The sequence below is a fragment of the Odontesthes bonariensis genome, chromosome 18 (genome assembly GCF_027942865.1).
Source record: "Odontesthes bonariensis isolate fOdoBon6 chromosome 18, fOdoBon6.hap1, whole genome shotgun sequence".
NCBI classification, from domain to species: Eukaryota; Metazoa; Chordata; class Actinopteri; order Atheriniformes; family Atherinopsidae; genus Odontesthes; species Odontesthes bonariensis.
This window is the reverse complement of record NC_134523.1, coordinates 34,574,530-34,597,637: the sequence shown is the minus strand read 5'-3', so window position 1 is coordinate 34,597,637 and position 23,108 is coordinate 34,574,530. Positions and strand designations below refer to the sequence as shown.

Sequence of the window (23,108 nt, the reverse complement as noted above, 5' to 3'; positions counted from 1 at the left end):
CCTGCAGCTCAACGAGGACAAAACCGATTTTAATTATTGGTCCTGAAGCCAAGAGACAGAAACTTTTACTAAAACTACAAGATTTTAAACCATCACAATGTGTTAAGAACCTGGGCGTCACTTTTGACTCTGCGCTTGATTTGATCCTGCATATCAAAAATATAACCAAGATAGGTTTCTACCACCTTAGGAACATTGGCAGAATCTGCCCGTTCCACTCTCGGTCTAACACAGAGGTGCTGATGCATGCTTTTATCTTCAGTCGCATAGATTACTGCAATGCCCTGCTTTCTGGTCTTCCCAAAAAGAGCAAATCTACAACTACTTCAAAACTCAGCCGTACGTGTGCTGACGAGGACCAGAAGGCAGAAGGCAGTAGCACATCACACCAGTTTTAAAATCACTGCATTGGCTCCCCGTGCGTTTCAGGATCGATTTTAAGGTTCTTTTATTAGTTTTTAAGTGTCTTAATGGTCTTGGGCCTTCTTATCTATCTGATCTGCTTTTATATTACCAACCCTCGCGGACCCTGAGGTCCTCTGGCTTATTTGACCGTGATTTTTGAAAGAGTTTACTGTGTGCCGGTCAACATTTGATCAAAATTATTTGCATTTCAATATCAATAAGCTCCAACTCCAACAACAGTCTTTTCTCTCTCGGTCGCCATCGTTCACTGTGAGGAGTGGAACGGAGCCGGAAGGTAAGCAATCAATCAACGACTTTCACGATAGACGTCGCGAGATTGGGTCGTCTAGCGTAGCGACGCCTACTGATCGTGAGGTGAACTGCCTTGCGTATCCGACATCCCGACGGAGAACTGCGAAAGGTTTAAAACCTCTCCGTGACCACGGAGTCGGATTGACGAATAGCGAGGGAGAAGCATACCGAGGCCTTAAGCCTTGCTTGAATTAGCCTCGATTAGATGCAGCTGAAATGTCTTGAGGCTTAATTGGGAGATGGCGTTAGTTTAAGAGAGTCTTTCCCGATACAGCCTGGCTTTCTTCAGCTAAGTTCATGAAACACCCCTCTGGTGACTATACAAACATAATTATGATAGAAATTGGAAATCTCTTTTCTTGGTATTCGAATAAACATTGCGTTGAATAGTGCTGTAAAGCCTGGAGAAAGATGACTAAAACCTCGCAGGAGAGAGGAAAAGCTAGAATATTCTGTGAATCCTGCTACAGCCGTGACATGACCTCAAATAAAGGAATGGAAGTCATTCTACTGGGAATTTGACTCCCGTCTGGTGTTTGCTGGACATTTGCTCAGTTTCAGCTTTTCTAATGGTTACACTCGATGCTTGGTTTAGTCAAAGCCACCAGGTCTGGTTTAAGAATGTAAAGCTGAAGTTTAAATGGTATCTATGGATGTCATGGAAAAATAGTGTACTGTGTCCATCTGCACAACTACAAGGATTTTCGTTGTCAGGTCTATTTAGGTTTTATCATAGAACTAACTGTACAATTAAAATTATACTCTTGGCATCATATCAGTATAAAAATGTGTCTACAATCGATTCTCATTTGGAGAAAAAGGACAACAAACCGGTCGATTAGCATCAACTTTATTTAGTTTAGAAGTAACACGAGTCATGACCTTACAAATCCAACAACGGTGAGGTCCACATTCGTCTGTCATGGCCTGGGTCATTTAACTCTTCCCTGCTCTGGTGAAAGGAGAAGCTGGAGGTAGACGTGAACTGGGGGTAGTACCACCAGCCTCTGGCTCTGAGCCAGTCAGGCTCTGTCTCTCATGATTTCATCTAAATGTAATGCCTGAGAAGGCATTCATTTAACCTTAACCGTTACTAACAGCAGGTTTTACAATGAGGCAAATGGCGCTAACATGATAGGCAGTATTTGTTAGTTAGTTAGTTACCTGCAGTGTTAGCCGAGGACATGCTAATGTTGCTGCTGCTGCTGGGTTCAGATTCACCAACGTTAGTCCGGAGGAGATCGAAAACGCGACATTCATTCATAGTTATTGCATGTTGGTAATATTTCCTCCCCTTGATGAAATGTTCACTTTGCAAGTTTCCCTGCTGTCGTCTTTTTTAAGGAAGTGTAACCAAACTTTCGAGCGTTTGTACCGCGCCATGTTTACTGTTGACTGCAATGGACGTCATTCGCGCCCACTGGAATCGTTTGCAAAATTGCCAAACGATTCCAAGGAATTAAAACACTGGGAACCGGTTTTTGTTGAGAACTGGTTCTCGATTCCATCCCTAGTGGTCAGAGATGGCTTTGAAGCAGACCAGCTAACATCACTTCTCTTTTCATTAACGTGTTTTTAGTAATGCATGAAGGATGGACTTAATTTTGTTTTTGCTTGTTAGATTTTTTTCATTCTTTAATTTTTACATAGATAATGTCCCTTCCTTGACAAAAAAAAAACATGAATATTTTGTCGGTCCAACTTTAGCTTTAATTATAGCACAAATTTGTTGTGGCATCATTTTAAAGATGGAGAGACGAACTGCTTCTTAAAGTCTTCACCAAAACCTTCCAAAGATTCTCAATCCGTTTAAGGTCTGGACACTTGAGTTGCCATTCCATTTCAACCTGGAGAGACTCACACGGAGAGATAGGGAGACAATTGTAAAGTTTTATTAACAAGATTTCTTTGGCGCTCGGGCCCCGGCTGCGGACATGCAAGCTGAACCGCTGTGAGCTTGAAGTCCGGCATAGGGAGATAGATGCTGGATATCATCCCCCCAAAAAGGTAGCCGGGGCCGAGCTGACGAGGGTCTGGCTGGAAGGTGAGACAGGAGCCTGCGAGAAGGTTTGCCCCCCCCCCAAAAAGGAACCCTCACGACAGGCTTCCGTTCTGAAGTATCCATTTTAGGAGCGAAATGGAAGAGGGGGAGGGAAGGGGAGTGTGAGCCCGCCTGGGCTGCAGGGGAATTGAGCCCGCTTGGGCTGCCAGAGGAGAGAGAAAAGGGGAGAAAGAGCCCGCTTGGGCTGCCAGAGGAGAGAGAGAAAGAGAGAAAGAGCCCGCTTGGGCCGTGGAGGGATAGCCAGCTTGGCTGCAGGGAAATTGGGCCCATTTGTGCCGCGAAGGGATAGCCAGCTTGGCTGCGTGCAATTGGGCCTATCTGTGCCGGGGAGGGATAGCCAGCTTTGCTGCAGGGAAATTGGGCCTATCTGTGCCGCGAAGGGATAGCCAGCTTGGCTGCGTGCAATTGGGCCTATCTGTGCCGGGGAGGGATAGCCAGCTTGGCTGCAGGGAAATTGGGCCTGTCTATGCTGCCAGAGGAGAAGAGAGATGGAGAGTGGGCCCGCTTGGGCTGCCAGAGGAGAGAGAGAGAAAGGAAGAAAGAGCCCGCTTGGGCTGCCAGAGGCGAGAGTGGGCCCGCTGGGCTGCAGGGGAAGTGAGCCCGCTTGGGCTGCCAGAGAGAGAGAGAAAAAATGGACAGTTAGGGCTGAAGGACTCCACCACCAGTAATTGTGCGAGCTTACCGATGAACTGAACAAGCGCTGAGCAGCGAGCACGGATTGAAGGTCTGGACGTGTGTAGGGGGAGTAGCCTGCCGAAGGCCAGCGACCGAGCTGCTGGAGGGATGCCTCGAGAACACCCTGCTTTCTGCAGCCATGATCCTAACAACGCCAACAGCAGCCCCAGTGACAGCTATTCCATCTCGAGGCTGCACTCACAATCGCGGCAAGCTGTTCAAGGAGCTCCTCTAGTTCCTTTTTTTTTAATGCAGTGGTGTAGCTTGTGTACGTGCAGCCACAGCTGAAGAACTCTTTATGTGGTCTGTAACGGATCCGCATACCAACGTGTACTGTGTCATGCACGGCCCTGATTTCCCTTGTGGGAGAGATGCACTGTGAAGACCGTTTAAGGTAATGAGAACATTTCCTCCAGTTGAAAAGTTCTGCCTTCCAGACAGCATGAGAAAAATATGCCTGCATTTCTCACTTAATACGCACACACGACTGTTTTCACATCAGAGTCAACATCATAGTCAGCTCCATCGTTTATCGATACTTCAGTCACTTCCTGGTCTGATTTAGTCAATATCATGCAAGTTCATAATCTATCATAGTTTAGATGTGGTTAGCTCAATCTATCATAATTGAGCTGCCACTTTTTTTTTTTTTTGTAAGACATGGCGACACCAACACCTTTTACATGCTGAGCATTTGTCAACAACGCCTTACCCAAACAGTTTGGTCAGTTCTTGCTGGCTGCAACATCATTTTGTTGGCTAAGAAAGAAATCATGGTTCATTAAGACATCGTGGATTGTGATCATTCAAAGAGGCACCACTGAGGACGCTGTGATGGTGGTAACAGAGCTGAACTTGCTTTTAAGTGCTGGATCAAACATCAAACTGCTACGGCTCGCGTAGGGCTCGAACCCACGACCCTGAGGTTACCAGTCTCATGCTCTACCGACCGAGCTAGCCGGGCTGTTACCTGTACGGTGATCAGCTGGACGACCGGAGGGGGCCGGCTTAAGGCGCTAGCATGGTTGCCGCGTCTGTCACAGGGGGTGTCGCACCGTGACGTCAAAATGACGTTTCAGGCCTGGCGCTTCCCTTGAAAAGACGGCGCAGCACGTTGTCGTGCACCAGTCGATTTTTGTAACTTGGCGGCGCCGAGCACAACGAACCGGATGGACCGATGTGAGACCAGGCTCAGTCAGGAGGTGCGTTTGTACAGGCAGCTGTACGAAACTGCAGTAAAACAGCACAGGGAGCACGTAAACTCCCAAAACTGGTGCACAGAGATTGGCAGAACTTTGGGGAAAGAGGGAGAGTTCTGTAAGAGTGTGTGGAAGAAGCTACGGGACAGATACGTGAAGGCAGGTATGCAACCGGCATTCCGACATCCCGTCACTCAGACATGACGCCACTGCGACATCCCGCCATTCCGACACTTTGATACCACCATTCCGACACTTTTTTGATACCACCATTCTGACACTTTTTTGATACCACCATTCCGACACTTTTTTGATACCACCATTCCGACACTTGTTGGGAGCTGTCAGGGTCGGACTGGGAAAAAAAAATCGGCTCTGGCAATTTTCCCCGGGACCAGCCCCCCCCCCTCAGTATTAATTAGTATCTCCAATCTAATTAAATAAAAATAAAAAACGAGCACATACCGCTCAGTCAATGGCATGTACCCATAGAAAAAATACACATCACACAACCTGACTATCGACTGCTAAGTAACAACCATGATCAGTAACCTACACAAACCCAGACACATAATGGCTCGGCGGCCAGCAATCGGATAAACCAATGAAATGAATCAATCCTGTGAACGAATGAAAACAAGTGAATGAAACCTGCACTCACCCATTATGAAGTTAACTCTGCCAGCCCCATAATCTTGCCCCTGCTCACCAACTCCTTGACGTCGAGTATGGTTGGTAACGTTACTGCGGCTAGCATTAGCAACTAGGCTGCTAGGCTTGCTAAATCGGTAAGCATTAGGCTACTGAAGAAAGCTAGTCTTTTTAGCTACGTTATATTTTCATCTTTCTTCTCGGCTATAACCTTTGTTTACGGCCACTGGCCCTAACCTGACGCGCTAGCTGTCAAATCACCTGGAAGTTTTCACCGGAAGTACTGGCGCACACACAAAAGCTCTCTCCAGACATATCTTTCTTTCATTCCGCCCAGATGAAATTTAATGCCACTCTTCGAAAATCGGCGAAATTTAAGACATTTTATCTGCCGGTGAACTCAAGTGTCCATTGTCCTGATAAAGATCTAGCCTACCAGCTGTTGTGAGGCTTCACTTTGACAGCATTCTCAGTGGTTTAAGGTAAAATAAATTGAGGCAATTGTCACAAAAACAAATAGCATCCGTTTTACACTGCCAAATGAAATATTGGCTACACAACGAGCCCCTCGTCAGCCCTCATCATCAGCAAATTTCTGAGTGGGTGCGATCAGTCTTGCTTGACTTGCGTGTTGGAATGTCTCTCTCTCGGGCATTTGTAGCTGGTGCAGCCCTATTATTGCATGGCGAGCTGTCCATGCGTGTGGTGCTGAAATCACGTGTCGGAATGGTGGTATGTTGAAAAGAAAAAATCATACCGCCATTCCGACAAAAGAAAAAATGAAATTCGGAATGACGGGACGTTTCATTTCTTAAAAAAATGTCACCATTCCGACAATTGAACGTCAATGTCGGTATGTCGGAATGGCAGCATGTAACCGTGAAGGCAAAGAAGAGGGCAGAGACTCTGTTGATGCCGGGGGCTTCAGACCTTCACCTCTATTGACTGAATTAAAAAATTAAAATGATCCGAAAACTGCAGCAGTATCATTAATTACAGTGTTCCTGCTCTTGACAGCGGAATTGTTTTCTTCTCCACTTTCCTGGTTGTAGAGTAGCGCTAACCTTCACGTAGCAGCGCCACCTATGTGACGGAGAAAATTGCAACGACTGGCGCAACGACTTGCGCCACTATACATGGCGGGCACGAAATCGTGACGTCATCAACACGGCTCGCGCTAGCAGACGCGGCAACCATGCTAGAGCCTTTAACGGAATGGAGGGACAGAGGGCGCTACTGTGGCCGACGGCCCAGCAGGAGAAGCATGCCGTATTTAAGGTTGAGATCGGCAATCAGAGCGAGATAGGAGTCCCGCTCGACTCTGCGCTCGGGATAAACCGAGCAAATAACGTCCCTGTAGACCCCGAATGCAGCTACAGACCTGCCGGTCGACCACGGGAGAGGTGAGCAATCAGGAAGAACCAAGTTAACATACTGCCCCTGCGGGATCTTTGGAGCGAAGACGAGGCGAGACATGAGCGTGAGCGGACACATACGGCTGGCCTAGGTGAGAGAAGCAAGCGTGAGACCGGGCATACATATTAACACAATGAGACAGAGAACCACATATTAGCCTGCGATGGCCGGGGCGGGTGTCAGCGGAGGCTGCACGTGGGCCCCGGAGCCGGAGCGGAGGAGCGAGGACGGCCCCGGTGCCGCTCGGCCGGAGGCGGGGATCGTGTCCTGGACCTTTTACCAGCGGTGGGTAGGGAAGGAGTCGATGAATCGCCGGTTTGGAGAAGCTCTGTCAGGGAAGCGAGCTGATCGGGGCCGAGGCCCTCGGCAGGGCAGATGCCCCAGGACCGGAGAGCGGATGCCAAAGAGCCGGCAGCAGAGTGAGGGGCGAGCCGGGCGCTCCGACGGGAGGGAGCGGGGGAAGCAGGCTTGGAAACGCCAGAATGGCGGATCGGAGGCCTCGGAGAGGCGTCAGAATCCGAATCAGACATAGTAATCCTGCGGAGTTCGACCAACGAGCGAGAGCTATCGCATGCAGCTGCTGGTGAACAGGTGGAACCCAGGAAGGAGCGCCTTATATCTGGACCTGGACGGTTAATGAGCGATTGGAGACAGCTGGTGAGTCTGCCATGTTGAATTTGCGGCTAGCCTTCATATGTGAAGATGAAGATAAATCACAAAGCCACTCTTTCACAGAGTGAGCATGATAAATTCAAAAAGTGCCATTTCTGAACGCGCCTTTGCCATCACGGAAAGAAAAAGTAGACTGACATAAAAGTCTGGTCATTCAGTGTATTCAGTTAGTTGGCTGACCTGAGATTTTGGACAAACAACGTTGCTGAACTTAGACTTAACCATCTACAGCAACCCAAACCTAAAAAAAAATCATTATAGTTTAAACAAACACTATACTGTGGACTTTTACACCGGATCAGTGTATAATAGCTACATCAGCCCATAGCTGAAAGTGTTGCAGTTTCACAAAAATTGCAGTTTTCCACACTTGCCCATTGTTCAAATGGAGATGCGGTTTTTGTGATACCATATATGTTAAACATCCACCCATCATAACAGTGTTTACCTGCAACATCTTGCTACATGATGCTTCATGTTGTTGATTTGGTCTCCTAAAAGAAGCATGAGGGTTAAAGGACGACAATGGTCTATGGACTCTCGGATGATGGAATCAAGATCCATCAGAAACAGCATTTTCCATGTTTTTTTTCACTTTTCCACTTTGCTCTCAGTCTTAAATAGTTAGGGATGTAAACATCTTTTAATCTTCATGGGTTGCTCTTATGATCATGTCATGTGGATGCTCATCTACACAAAACAGTAGCCTATTCAATTATTGTCCTCTTACAGTTTTCTAATCCTGAACTGTGACACAACTATGAATTGTATTTATGTCTAAATGTACCTATTTCCCATTGTCTCATGAGGCAGGGATGGCTCTGACCAGACGCCCTGTCCTTGTGGCTGGGAATAACCGCTATAGTATGATGTAGTTACCACCAAGCTTCATTCCAAGGATGCATGGTGTCTGCAAAGTTCTGTAAAAGAGACAGTTGAGTTTCATACTCCTTGAACCAATGACTTTTCTGGAAGAGCTACAAATTGTCCTATGATAAACTTCACAATTTATCTTGAGGTCACTGAGTTTCAAAGAACACTTCAAACTGCAGAAATTGTTCCACATCCTTGTCTGATCTATACCTCGCCACAGTGATAGATAGATAGATAGATAGATAGATACTTTATTGATCCCGAAGGAAATTCAAGCATCCAGTAGCATAATACAGCAACAAAAATGTTTATACAATTATAAACAATTTAAAAACAATCTAAAAATTTAAAAAACTATTTAAAAATAAAAAGTGACCAGTGAAAATACAGACATAGTTTTAATGGTTTTAATCCATAAACCTAAATAAACTTCTTTAGACTTCATTGCTTGGTTTTCACCTGACACAGTTCGAATTGTGTGTGTGGGTGTATGTGTGCATTTTAAAAACTAAGTCAAATAAATACACTTTTCTATAAGTAGACTCTCGGCAAGTCCTAGACAGGTCCAAATGATCATCAAAGCAAACACCACTATCTAAAGTTGGAAGAAACAAACAAAATAAAAACTAAATAAAAATGTGTGTCAGGATCCATCTATAAATATGGGGATTTCTTTCTTCTTTTTATTCATTTGTAAAGATTACAATCTATTTATTTGTAATAAAATCTGTTTCACATAAAACAAAAGTGACACATGAAATGTATATAATTCAGCTGACTTTCAGGTCATGGGTTGGTTGTGCACTCATGTGTGAGAACAGTACTTTGGGTGAAGCAGCTCCTCAACACATCCAAATTCTTTGCACAACATGAGTCTTAATTCTGAGAAGTATGGGGTATGCAAAGTCAATTTGAAAAATAAATCCAAATTTATATTTTTCTATTCTTTCTTTTGAGTTTTTCTCAGAGTAAAGTGGTTCTTTATTATATTGTATTGCCAAAGTTTTGATCTCTTTTCCTGATTACCCCCCACACCTTTCTATTCACTTTGGAAGGAAATGAAATTGTGGTGGAATCCTTTATTCGACGTTTGATTTTCTGACACAGAGAAAGAAATCCTCCATCATGACCTTTTAATGACAAAATATCTTTCTAGACAATGTACATAATTTTGATACAGTGTCTATTGGGAAGTGTGTATAGATAAGTGCTTACTATATCCGATCTCAGCTGATGAGACAAGTTAAGATCTACGGGACATTTAAGCAATTTAATTCATGATTCTAATTCCTGAAAAGGATCATTAGACAAGTTAGACTTTGAAAAAACTATTTTAAACTGTGTTGATTATTTAGAAAAATTTTGATTTATGTTTTGTTTTTGTGTTTTTTTGTTTGGTTTGATATCCACTCTAAACTACAGGTTTCTAACAACAGAATTTGTAAGAGCTATGCTGGTCCACTGCACAAAATGTTGCAGTTTTACAATAAAAACACATAAATGGTTAAACTATTTTCTGGGCTTCAGAGGGCTGATGGGTGACGTAACACTTTAGACTGCCATGCAAGAAGACCAAGTTTGAGTCCTTACTGACTACACATGGTCCAGAAACTCACTTTCAACTTCCCTATCAGTTCTGTATTTTGGTTCTCTTCTTGTTAACGGGTTTGCATCTGGATCTTAATCAAGCTTGTGTATTCTTCTGAGACACTTCTGTTTCTTGGTTCCCACCGGGTCTCCATTTGCTGACAGCTTCGCGTACATCTTCTTTGTTGTTATTGACCTTGTGTTCATATAATCCGAGGTTTTCCTTTGTCATTTGCAAGAGCTATGATGTAAGGACTTGCAACATTTCGGCATGGAGTGCAGTGTGTCCTTAAAAAGTGGAGGACAAAAGAGGCCGATGAATACTATCTGAAGGTGATGTCCTCACCAAAGACCTGTTGATCCAGCTACCGTTCACTGAAGCCTCATCAGAAATGGGCTCCATGGAAGGGTGACTATAAAGAAGCCATTCTTTTGGAAGGGAGAAAAGGCTGAGCTGTGCCAAATGACACAAGAGCTGGGCTGAAAATCAGTGGCAGCAGGTCTGATGGAGGGATGAATCCTCCCCAGAGCCCGGACCTCAACTTTACTGAAACAATGTGGGATCATCTTGGCAGAGAACAGAACAAAAGGCAGCCCACATCCAAAGAAGAGCTTTAGAAGGCTGGAGAACTATTCTTGAAGACTACTTATAGAAATGACAAGAAAGTTTGTCGAAGAGGGTTCAGGGTATGTTGACGAATAAAGGTGCTCATAAAAAATATTGACTTCAAGATCATTAGAATTATACAAGCTCTGTTTTCTTTTTCTACGGTCTTTCTACTGTCTTCCTGTATTTCCACTTACATTTATTTTTGCACATGGGGTGATGGGTGTCTCCAGACAACTGCGTATTGCTGTAACATTGTTTTATTATCATGATAAAAATAAGTCCAAACCCTGTATTATATCTATTTTAAAAAGTTGTAAACCAATCAAGAAGGTCAATATATGAATAAATAAAGGTCCTACCAGTTGATCTAATTCGTTCAGTTAAAAAAAATAATATTGACAATAAGGTGCTGCTATTATCGCATAAATCTGTAATATCTTGTTTTAAATAGCCCTGTCTGTGGGGTATTTCCCAGTCACTCTGCCTAAATGCCACAGCCAAAGTCCCACAGTTAAAGATGTAGTCTTTTAGTCGACTTCGAAACAACGTCAGAACTCAAATTTTTAGAGTGTTGCGTGTTTTGCTCTTTCCCAGGAAAGAAAATAAAAAATAAAAATCTTTCTTCTTTTCCCTGCGCTTCTTCTCTCCGCCTTTCCCTGCGCTCCGGAGCTGCAGTGATGTCAGTCTGCCTGGGTCATTTGAAGGTCAGCTGCATCGGAAGGGTTCATGCAAAGTTCACCCGCATATACTAGGCAATTTAATCTTTCATTCTCTGTGGCAAAACTAGTTGGAAATGAGCTGCACCGAAGGACGGATAGCCCGTCCGTCACCGCGTAGGAGAACATGTGCTTTTAAACGCAGTCTGTGTTAATTTAGATATTAGGGGGGGAACGATCCCCTGTTCGAGCTGGCTTGAATACTGCTGCCGACAACCGGGACGGTGCGCTCTGTGGAAACACGACGGCATAATGTTGTTGTTATTGGGGAAGAGTGTTGTTTAGACGTCCGTGACGGCGCGCTGAGGAGACTCGGTGAGAGTCGAAGAAGCGGCGGAGCATTTTTTTTAGTCCGAAATAATTCATGATTCCGGTGCGGGCCGAAGAAGGAGAAGAGGTGCGAAATATACCTTACCAAGAAGAAGAAGGGGAAGAAAAAGAGGAGGAGGAGGGAGAAAGGAGAGAAGTTTGATGGAGTTGTGTGCACCTACGGGCGATTTTGATCCAGATCGCGTAAAAGACTATAGTTGAACGAAGCGTCTTGTTAGTATGTTTGACTGCATGGACGTGCTGGCCGTGAGTCCGGGGCAGATGCTGGATTTCTACACGTCCAGCCCGTCCTGTATGCTGCAGGAGAAAGCTCTGAAAGCCTGCATCAGCGGACTGGCGCACAGAGAGTGGCAGCACCGCCGGAACGCGCACTGTAGGTCCAACTTCTCCTAATCATCTGTTGTTGTTGTTGTTGTTGTTGTTGCATGATGTTAGAACTGTGAAGATGAGCTCTGATAAGCTCATTCTGAGTCAGTCATCCAAGTAATTCACAACGTAATGCTGTAAAGGGGGCTGCAGGTGGTGATTATAGTGAAAGTTTTGGAACACGAAAAGTCAAGAAGCACTTTCGCTCATTCCAGATTAGTCATCGAATTGTTCTGCAAGACTTTTGGAAACTCTGGAATATTTATTGATAGATACATCAGCATTCGTAAGGAGAATAGTTTATGAAGCAGAATAACGTCTGAAAAAGTTTTTGATGGTTGATAGAGAGGAAGACTTATATTTCAAGACGTGGTGCGCCCTCCATAAATTCCCAGCCGTGGAAGCGGCTCCGACCAGCTGATGCATGGCTTGTGTCGGATCAATTCAGTCCAGAGAGCGGCGTGCTGGCCGGAGGAATGCAGAGCGTAAACACAGGCCGTGTCTCCTAACCTCCCTCCCCGGGCCGCACATGACAGGAGGGGCGGCCCGCCGAGCCGCGGCCTACGCTCTTTGACTGTGATAAAGATAAACGATCCCGTGGACTTTTCAACAAGATTAGTGGTCCGCTATCAGAAGAAGAAACGGCAAATGCTGATAGATGGACTGCTCTTATCATTCTTCCAAGACGGGAGCATTAGTGGATGCATAGCAGGAGTCTTTGGAACGTGACAATGGAAAAACAAAATGGGAAAAGAAAACAAATTAGCTGCAGACATCAGTGTAAAGCCACATAAGAGAGGCATATTAATTATTATGGGGAAATGACAAATTATAGGAAACTCAAATAATGTTGTATGGGAAATTGCATGCGCTTAAGCGCAAAATGACTGATATTTAAAATAGGTTGATAAGAGATATACTGTGTATTTTTTAGACACTAACTGAGCGCTTGTGAGCCACTTGTCAGTGTTTGTTTGTGTCTGCCACCCGCCGCTTCTGTGATTTATCCTTTTGTCAGAGGAGGGAAAGCGCTAAAGTTCCAGCCGCAACCTTTAACCCGCAGCTGTCTCAGGTGGCACTGCTGTCTGCTGCAGTCCGGGGTCGAAATGGCACAGAAACTCCTCACAAATAAATCTGCATTTTCCTTCCGCGGCTAATAGTTTGATATTTTTGAATCTGATAAAATAGTTTTAACCGCTCAGAGTGGCGTCTCTTTTAGCAGCACCCAAAGTAGAACATCTTCCAGGTTTCATTTAAGAAACTCCAACTGGCACATTCATGCCATCTCCAAATCTTTTTGAAATAATTTTTTGGTGCTCTGCAGACTACTTAATCATCAGATAACGTCAGCTTTAAAGCAAACCAATCACCATATTAATCAGTGATTTCACTGTTAAACCTTTTTATGGTGGATAAACTATTATTATTCACTCCTACGTTGAATCAAATGTTCTCTTACAAGGCAGAATTTTACTCCCACAACCTGTCATCTAACACCAAAAATAATTTTAGAATAATGATTTTTCCTTTTCAGTGTGGAATTAAATAATTGGAATTTCTCAAGTTAAAATGCTCCAGTATTTATTGATTCCAGTTATAAAATAAAAAAAAATGTACATCTAGGATGTTTTGCACTCATCAATCCCCTGAAGTCACATTGATCATCTTGTTTCTAACTTTTATTGAGATTTGATTTTAAAAAATGACAGAGAAAAAAATGTTAAGTGAAATACAATCAGTGAAATAATGTTAATTTGTCTGAACAACAGTCTGAACAACATATGATCTTTTGTCGCTTATAATGGAATTATTTTTAATTCAGGACATTTTGCAGTAGTCATTTTAAGAAGTCTTTATTTTTCAGAAAATCTGATTATTACTTATATTTAGAAGAACTTCCTCATCAGATGAAACATCTTGATTTTTAAAGTCAAGTAGAAACAATGAAATTAGTGGGAAAAAAAAATCCCTTAAATTATTCTTAAATGTTTGTAATCCCAAATTTCGAGTAATCTTAATAGAAACAGCTTGCTCAAATAAAGCATAAATAAAATTAGCATAGGAGCATTAGAATACTGGCAGGTAAATGTTTGACCATACACAAAAAAATAGATAAATGAATAAACAAATGCAAAAAAAATAAATCTGTCATTTAGATGTGAAGTTATTGCAGTCTCTTTGCCTCCATTAATCTTTTTCAGTTTAAATTCACCTTGTGAAGCATCTCTCGTCTTGCAGTGTACTTTTACATAATGTTTGGTGTAGATTTCTGCAGCAGCTTCACATCATTTTCCGTAACCCATCAAATTAGAGGAGCTGATTCTGAGATGCTTTGCCATGCAATTAGAGAGTCATTGCCCTTTAACACATGTACTCACACTTGAAAGACAGGGCTCATGAAGCACTAAATTAAAAAGGTCGAAATGAGACAGTCCTGCTCTTTTTCTTCACGTTTTCACAACACATTTGCTCAGAGGCCCCTCCTCCTTTTCCAGTTTGGAATAAGGTGCTGTTTAGATTCGACTTTGATTTGGGAAAACCTCTCTTAGGGTCACTGAAATGTTGGTTCATTCATTTATCTATTCAAGATAATAGAAACCTCCTGGGTGTTAATTAGCTGCCTTCACAACGAGCCTACTATTGACTATCATGCACTTCCTCTTCCAGTTTTGATGTTACTTAAGACTGGTCAAGGACCTCCTTCAAACAGATAGAAAGAGTGAATTGAAGAGTGGCTGTATATGATACACGCAACATGCAAAGACAGAGCAGCATTAGATTGATTTAATTGCGCCAATATAAACATACAACCAAAGCTATCAGATAAATCAGCAGAAAGGACTGTGATGTTGTGGCAGGATATGTATTGTACAGCTGATGTGTGTTATGGGATAATTGGGGCTTTTTTGTCCTCAAGATTTAAGCATCTCTGATGTGGACATGAAAGGCCATTAGCACAGCTTGCAGACCGAGCTAATTTAGTGAGTGTGTGAAATGAGGCGGATGGGGGGAAATAAAAAGCCATGTATGACAGAGAAATGAAACGAGAGCTGTCTGATGGTAGGCATGTTTAATCGACATGATTAGGCTGGTTTTAAGGTCCCATCAGGGTTACACTGATACTGCATATCGGCAGAGTCGCTGCCCTTTTGTTAAATATCAAATGCCATGAGAGTCCTGCCCCATGACAACTGCAGCTACATACACCTTATTAAGTTGATATAAACTCACCTCAGGGCGTTTCATAGCTTTTCGTATCATAACCTTAGTCTTAAAACATCTTAAATACAAGCTTTAAATTTCACAACCCAGCTTTTGTGAAAATTTTTCATCTTCACAAAACAAGAAGTGTTCTGAGACTTGGTCCTCCTTTCTGAAAAAGGGAACATTTATTTCTAAAGAAGGAATGCAAAGCAAGCTAGTTTGTTAATCACTTTTCAATATGCTTTGAAAAAGCATCAACACAATTATACAGAGATGCACATAAATTATGTAAGGCTTTGATGGTGCTATAACACACAGTGCTTTAATGCGCTTATTACACACGTTCAACACCAACGCATGAGTTCTTCACTACGGGAATGACGTTGTTATGTTCTATTAATGATACAAAAATAACACTAAAACACTTCTACACACCTCCTGGTTGAGTTTAGGGACTACATTAGTTCATTAGAGCTATAAAAAATGGTTTGTGCTAACATAGATTATTTTTAATCAGCCACCCTCATGGATACCATTTTGCTAGTTGCCTTGGTTCCATGTAAACACAACTCATTACCATGACATTTCATCATTTGCTGGGTTTAGGCAGTAAGATTACTTAGGGTTAGAAAATGATCATGGATCGGACTAAAATAACACCATCATAAATAAATTATTGTTTTATAATGCGAACCAATACCTTCATTGATGCCATTTTTTTCAATCACATGCAGTTGCTCTCATTATCACTAGAGGGGAAGAGGGGCCCCATTGGGTTAGAAATTAGTCTCTTGTCAACTTTTATGTAGACAGCTGCATTTTACTCTACTGACATTAATTTCTCATTATGGATGTTCTCAGAAGATGTTATAGTATAAAATATAGTTTTATTGTGCATTGTCCTCCCAAAGTATCTTTGCAATTTCACAAATTTCTTCGCAAAACTTGTATTTGCATACATACAAGGAAATTTTTTTTTGGGTCAGTAGCTTGGATGGAGAAAAGTTTCTATCCTAAGGCCATCAGGCTCCTAAATAGACTATAATGCACTCTCATCACTTACACACTCAACACTTACACTTATACTTTACACACTTTATACTTTACACATGCCTACCTCCACTGCTGTTTGCACTGCAACCTGCAATATTGCACAACATTGTATTTTTTATTTTTCCTTATGTTATAGGTTAGTATAGGTCTTAGATTAGCATTGGCTATTATGTGTATTATATGTTCAGTACAGCTCTTGTAATTAGCGTTAAAATGTATATTGTATATTGTAGTATCCACATTGCCTATCTATTGTTACTGTCATGTAAATATTTTTGGTAAAGTACTTATGACATGACATGTTACGGTATGTTATGTCTTGTTATGGTAGCTGCTGTACGGTGTCCTGTCCTAAGAATTTCAGTGCCCAGTCCGACTCTGTTCTGTGTATCTGACAATAAAAGACTTGACTTGACTTGACTTGACTTGGGTTAATAGAATACTTTACAGGACATATACATCTGGGATTTTTGTCAACATAGAATCAGTTTTTGAATAGAATTTTGTCCGTCAGTTTAAACTAGACATTAGTTTCCTGTCACTGGGAAAAAAAATTTAAATAATGCTGCTGCTTTGCTTTTAAAGACATGATTATGTTAAAAAAAAACAAGATCTTGTCACATTTCAGCAAGTTTTTTTCCTTGGTGCTTCACTGAGTTATCCACCTCCCCATCATCTCCTTTTTTAATGACCATCTTAACATCCTGGTCAGTTTTTTGAAAGCTCTGAAGTACTTGCACCTGTTGTCATGGAGTTGACAAGCTCCCCATTGACATGTAGTTTGACCTTGGCGCTTCAGTCACTGCTGGCTTGCTGTAAGGTCAAGTGGTGGGTCAAAACTGGTTGGGTTTAGTCGCATGAGAAAATGTGGACTCTTAAAACCCAGCTTATGACCCATTGTCGGAAATAAAGTATTTTTTTCGGTCAAATGTTTTGACAGAAAAAGAGATTTTGAAGCCTTGATAAAAAAAACAGATCCTCATCTCTCCCTTCGAGCTCCTCATTTCATTTCCTCATCCGATATGAAGTTAAATGAGTGTTGCTCGTTGTTATTTTCTTTTCTGTGTGTTTAAAGCTCTGTTAAATATCCCTCAGTGACGCATAATGGAGGGCAGCAGAAAGCTGCTTCTGATTCGGTGTACTTTAGGTGAACTTTGACTATTTCCTCTTTCTTGGCCTGCTCTATGTGAGCTATGTGCTTGGCACTCCTGCAGAGAAAACTTGGAGGAGAAACATTTCCAGACTGGAAGGAGCGTCATCTAAGTGTAGGAGGAGGAAGAGAGGGGCTTGAGCCACTGAATGGGAATAATATTCCTCTAATCCTCCCAGGCCATGCCTACCGCTCCACGCCCAAATCGCCACTGCTCTCTCCTTAACACAAACCAAATATGCAAATACGTAATCTCATATAATTTGTCAGGTTTACTTCAACTCTGTGATATTTGTTTTTATTACTTAGTTGATTTTTACTGAAACAAAGGTACGGATAAGGTTTTAATAACTCTTTTCCTGTCACTTGTGTGCAGCAGAAAAACAGCTTTGTCCTCATTTCAAAATCACCTTCATTGTGTTAAATTGCTTGTGTACAGCATCACACTTTGCTTAAGGTTCTTTGCCATCTGTTGGTTGTGTGGACAATATGGGCAGAGTTTTACATGTCACTGGCTTTTTGATTGGGGGAAATAGATATGAGGACATAGAGTACACGGAGCGCTTAGATGATATTACTTCTGCAGATTATTTGTACATTACCTGTAGGTAGTCATCCGGCATCATTCTGATCTTTTACAGTCACTGATGGAGTTTGTCAAGAGCACTGTTTTGGGAGGTGTTGCTAACTGTGTTGCTAACAGACACAGAGAGGCAAATGCAGGTGGGACTACACTGCAAAGGAGAAGGAGAAATACACACTACCATTGCTTTACATGGGAAACAGCTTGTCCAATGAGGCTTCAGACTGTATACATAAAATCTGTGTTGTTTGATTTCTTTTTTACAAATGTATTGATATTATATTGAATTAAAACTCTTATGTTATGCCCAGGCATGTTATCTTGTTATGTTTCCCAAATTGTGTTATTGCAGTTATTTAACAATTAGGATAAAAAAAAAAAATAAAAAAAAAATGGGAAACATGTTAGAAAATGGGAATATCTGTTGCAATTATAGTTCAGTGAAGGTAAATGCTAACACAGGGCAACTAAAGTACAAAGTTTAAAGTTAATGACCTTACAGTTTAAACTAACTAAAATTTGTAAGTAAAACGTAAGGATTTTTTATTTTTTAAATGAATGAACTTTCCATCACCAATGGGACAGCTAATGTTAGCAGTTTACCCATCCAGTTTTGAGAAAAATATGCATAGCCTTACTGTGACAGAACACTTAATATACAAGTGAAGCAACAAGTTGATTGGTCGTTATTAAAAGATATATGAGCCGCCACTACACGTCCTCAATGAAATAATGAGAAACCTTACAGTTTCTCATTATTTCAACATAAGTGTTTGCTAAATGCGACTGAAAAGTTTTAACTTGGATGTGGTCAAAATACACAGATCGGTTTGACTACAAAGCCAGTTGTTTGTTTGCCTGTTTGCTATAGAAATAGAAGGTGGGATTTCACATACCAATCAGGGATTTTGCCAACTCTCTTAATTATGAATAGACTTTCGGTTGACCTGCATATGAACGCACACTTATGTGACCACCAGTATCTTTGGTCCGTAATGCACAGATTATGCTCCGTAGTGTTCAAGGTAAGGAAATGAGATATATATATATATATATATATGTATATATGTGTGTGTGTGTGTGTGCTTGCATGCTTGTAGTTGTCCATCAAAGGTGATGATGGCGTCCACTTCTGTCTTAACAGTGAGTTTTTCTTTGGATATATAGTCCCAGCCTGGATCCACAGGTCCTGTTACAGATGGAACAGGTGCATGTACTGGTGGTGTTGCTGGCAGCAGCTGTTGCGTTGAGTCTTTTTTGCTGCATCCTGGCGGTCCTCTCCTCCTCAAGTGTTTGGGTCCCAGTCAAGCACAGCCGCCACCAGGTGTTTCGGTCAGCAGCCACGCTCTCCAGGTCCCCAGGCTTGATATTTCACTTCTTTAGTGCTGTTTTCAGTTGGTCTTTAAAACGCTTCTTTTGCCCTCCGGCAGAACGTTGACCATGGTGTAACTGGCCATAAAGCAGTCTGAGAGGTAGTCGATTTTGGGGCATTCATAATACATGCCCCAGCCAACGCAGCTGGTGGTGAGCGATGGTGTCCTCGATACTCTTGCAGCCTGTTCTCCTGAGGATCTCAGAGTGAGGCACTCCATCTCGCCAAGTGATTCCTAGAATGCGCTGAAGCCAACAGATATGAACTTGCTCCAGGGACTTCACGTGGCGGCTATAAGTGATCCAGGCTTCACAGCTGTAGAGAAGGGTAGTGATGCAGATAGCTTGATAGACAGATACTTTGGTGTGAAGATGTATTCTTGTTTTGAATGACCCGGCGCCTGAGTCTCCCAAATGCGGATAATGCTTGTTGGATTCTGTTTTGGACTACGTTGTCAATGTTGTTGTCCTCACTGAGAATGCTCCCTAGGTATCTGAATGATGGTACAACAGAAGTTGTTTGTCAGCACCAGTGAAGAGGTGAAGAAGGTGTTGGTGGCACACAACCTCTGTTTTGGCAGTGTTGATGGTCAGTCCCAGCCCACTGTATGCCTTATCTGCTGCATCAAGGACAACCTGGAGGTCTTCTGAATTATGAGCCACAAGAGTACAGTCGTCTGCATATTGCAGTTCAAGGACCCTTACTTTGTGCAGCTTGGTGGTTGCTTGTAGCCTCCTTATGTTGAAGAAGTTGCCATTTAATCTGTAGACAACTGACACCCCGCTGTTGTCCAGAATTTCCTGATGGAGAAGCTGGGTGACACATAAGAGGAAGATGTTGAAGAGTACAGGGGCAAGTGCACACCCCTCCCTGACTCCTATGCACACAGGGAAGGAGGCAGACTCTTGTCCTCCTATTGTCACCCTAGCATTCATACCATCATGGAACTGCCAGAGGATGTTCACAAACTTGTTTGGGCATCCAAACCTAAGGAGGATAACTGTGTCAAAAACTTTGTAAAGGTCGACAAAGGCCATAAACAGGTTCTGATGTTGCTCCCTGAAATTTCCCTGAAGTCGCCGGGCTGTGAAGACCATGTCAACTGTGCTCCTGTTCTTCCTAAAGCCACACTATGATTCTGGGAGTAATGGCTCTGGAATGTTATTGATTAGCCTCTGCAGCATCACTTTGGCAAGGACCTTACCAGCCACAGCAAGGAGTGAAATGCCCTTATGTTTGCCACAGATGCCACCTTTGTTTTTGTAAATGGTGACAACAGTAGCATCTCTTCATTGCTGTGGTTCAATTAAATTAAATTCAATTCAGTTTTATGTATATAGCGCCTAATTACAACAAATGTCATCTCAAGACACTTCAATAATATAGTCCAATTCAAGCCAATTGGAGTTAAATTCATTGAAATCATAATCCAATTTAAAATCCAATTCATTCATACAGAGCCAATTAAAAAAACTATTTCCTCGCTAAGGAAACCAACAGATTGCACTGAAATTTCTCTTCGGTCCAATCTCCCGTCCTGAGCGTGCCTGAGGCGACTGTGGAGAGAAACGACTCCCTTTGAACAGGAAGAAACCTCTGGCAGAACCAGACTGAGGAAGGGTGGCCATCCGCCTCAAACAGCTGGAGTTTGAGAAGATAGAAAAGAGGGGACAACAAATAGCGTAACAAGTGTCTTGATTGTCACTGAGTTGCTTTGGCCTTTTTAAACTTGTACTTTTATGTACTTCTTAACTGTGTGTTTCTATTGTACCTGTAAAGCGCTTTGTGACCCTGGTCTGTGAAAGGCGCTGTACAAATAAAAATTACTTACTTACTTACTTACCATTCAAGGGATTATTCCAAATGTACATAATATCATTTGAGAAATTAAACAGGGGAAACGAGAGTAAAGTGAGGAAAGGTGTGACAGATGAGGCCCCCCAGCAGTCTGGGCCTATAGCAACTTAACTATGGGATGTTTCAGGATCACCTGAACCATCCCTAACTTTATCAAAAAGGAAAGTTTTAAGCCTAGTCTTGAAAATGGAAAGGCTGTGTGCTTCCCGAACATTTACTGGCAGCTTATTCCACAGAGAGGGGCCTGATAACTGAAGGCTCTGCCCCCCATTCTACTTTTAGAAACTCTGGGAACCTCAGGTAAACCTGCAGTTTGAGAGCGAATTGCTCTGTTGGGAAAATGTATAACAGTGAGATCTTTAAAATATGATGGAACTTGATCATTAAGAGCTTTATATGTGAGGACAAGAATCTTACATATTATTCTGAATTTAACAGGGAGCCAATGAAGAGAAGCTAAAACTGGAGAAATATGATCCATCCATCCATCCATCCATCCATCCATTATCTTCCGCTGGTCCAGGGATCGGGTCGCGGGGGCAGCAGCTTGAGCAAAGAGACCCAGACGTCCCTGTCCCCGGCCACTTCCTCCAGCTCTTCTGGGGGGACCCCGAGGCGTTCCCAGGCCAGCCGAGAAACATAGTCTCTCCAACGTGTCCTGGGTCTTCCCCGGGGCCTCTTCCCAGTGGGACGGGCCCGGAACACCTCACCGGGGAGGCGTCCAGGAGGCATCCTAACAGATGCCCGAGCCACCTCATCTGACTCCTCTCGATGCGGAGGAGCAGCGGTTCTACTCCGAGCCCCTCCCGGATGACCGAGCTTCTCACCCTATCTCTAAGGGAGAGCCCAGACACCCTGCGGAGGAAACTCATTTCGGCCGCTTGTATTCGCGATCTCAGTCTTTCGGTCACTACCCACAGCTCGTGACCATAGGTGAGGGTAGGAACATAGATTGACCGGTAAATCGAGAGCTTCGCCTTCTGGCTCAGCTCCTTCTTCACCACGACGGGCCGGTGCAGAGCCCGCATCACTGCAGACGCCGCACCGATCCGTCTGTCAATCTCCTGCTCCATTCGTCCCCCACTCGTGAACAAGACCCCGAGATACTTGAACTCCTCCACTTGGGGAAGGATCTCATTCCCGACCCTGAGAGAGCATTCCACCCTTTTCCGGCCGAAGACCATGGTCTCGTATTTGGAGGTGCTGATTCTCAGCCCAGCCGCTTCACACTCGGCTGCGAACCGCTCCAGTGAGAGCTGAAGGTCACGACGACGCCAACAGAACCACATCGTCCGCAAAAAGCAGAGACCCGATTCTGAGGTCGCCAAACCGGACCCCCTCAATGCCCTGGCTGCGCCTATAAATTCTGTCCATAAAAATTATGAACAGAATCTGTGACAAAGGGCAGCCCTGACAGAGTCCAACCCTCACAGGAAACATGTCCGACTTACTGCCGGCAATGCGGACCAAACTCTGACACCGGTCATACAGAGACCGAACAGCCCATATCAAGGAGTCCGGCACTCCATACTCCCGGAGCACCCCCCACAAGAATCCCCGAGGGACACGGTCGAACGCCTTCTCCAAGTCCACAAAACACATGTAGACCGGTTGGGCGAACTCCCATGCTCCCTCCAGGATCCTGCGGAGGGTATAGAGCTGGTCCACTGTTCCACGGCCAGGACGAAAACCACACTGCACCTCCTGAATCCGAGATTCGACTATCCGGCGGATCCTCCTCTCCAGTACCCCCGAAAAGACCTTACCAGGGAGGCTGAGGAGTGTGATCCCCCTATAGTTGGAACACACCCTCCGGTCCCCCTTTTTAAAGAGGGGGACCACCACCCCAATCTGCCAGTCCAGAGGCACTGCCCCCGATGTCCACGCGATGCTGCAGAGGCGTGTCAACCAAGACAGCCCCACAACATCCAGAGCCTTGAGGAACTCAGGACGGACCTCATCCACCCCCGGGGCCTGGCTACCGAGGAGTTTTTTGACCACCTCGGCAACCTCAG

At 43.5% G+C, this 23,108-nt stretch overlaps 1 protein-coding gene across 2 annotated transcripts in view; it reads left to right on the top strand.

Annotated features, from left to right (window-relative positions):
- LOC142367122 (retinoic acid receptor alpha-A-like) overlaps positions 1-23,108 on the top strand; it is a 239,131-nt gene that overhangs the window by 76,055 nt on the left and 139,968 nt on the right. The window contains exon 1 of one of the 2 annotated variants that reach the window (XM_075449062.1): positions 11,244-11,881. The exons of the other annotated variant lie outside the window; for it this stretch is intronic. Coding sequence (XP_075305177.1) covers positions 11,728-11,881 — 154 coding nt within the window. The 5' untranslated portion in view covers positions 11,244-11,727. Of the gene's footprint in view, positions 1-11,243; positions 11,882-23,108 lie in introns of those variants that run through there. 2 annotated transcript variants of the gene reach the window in all.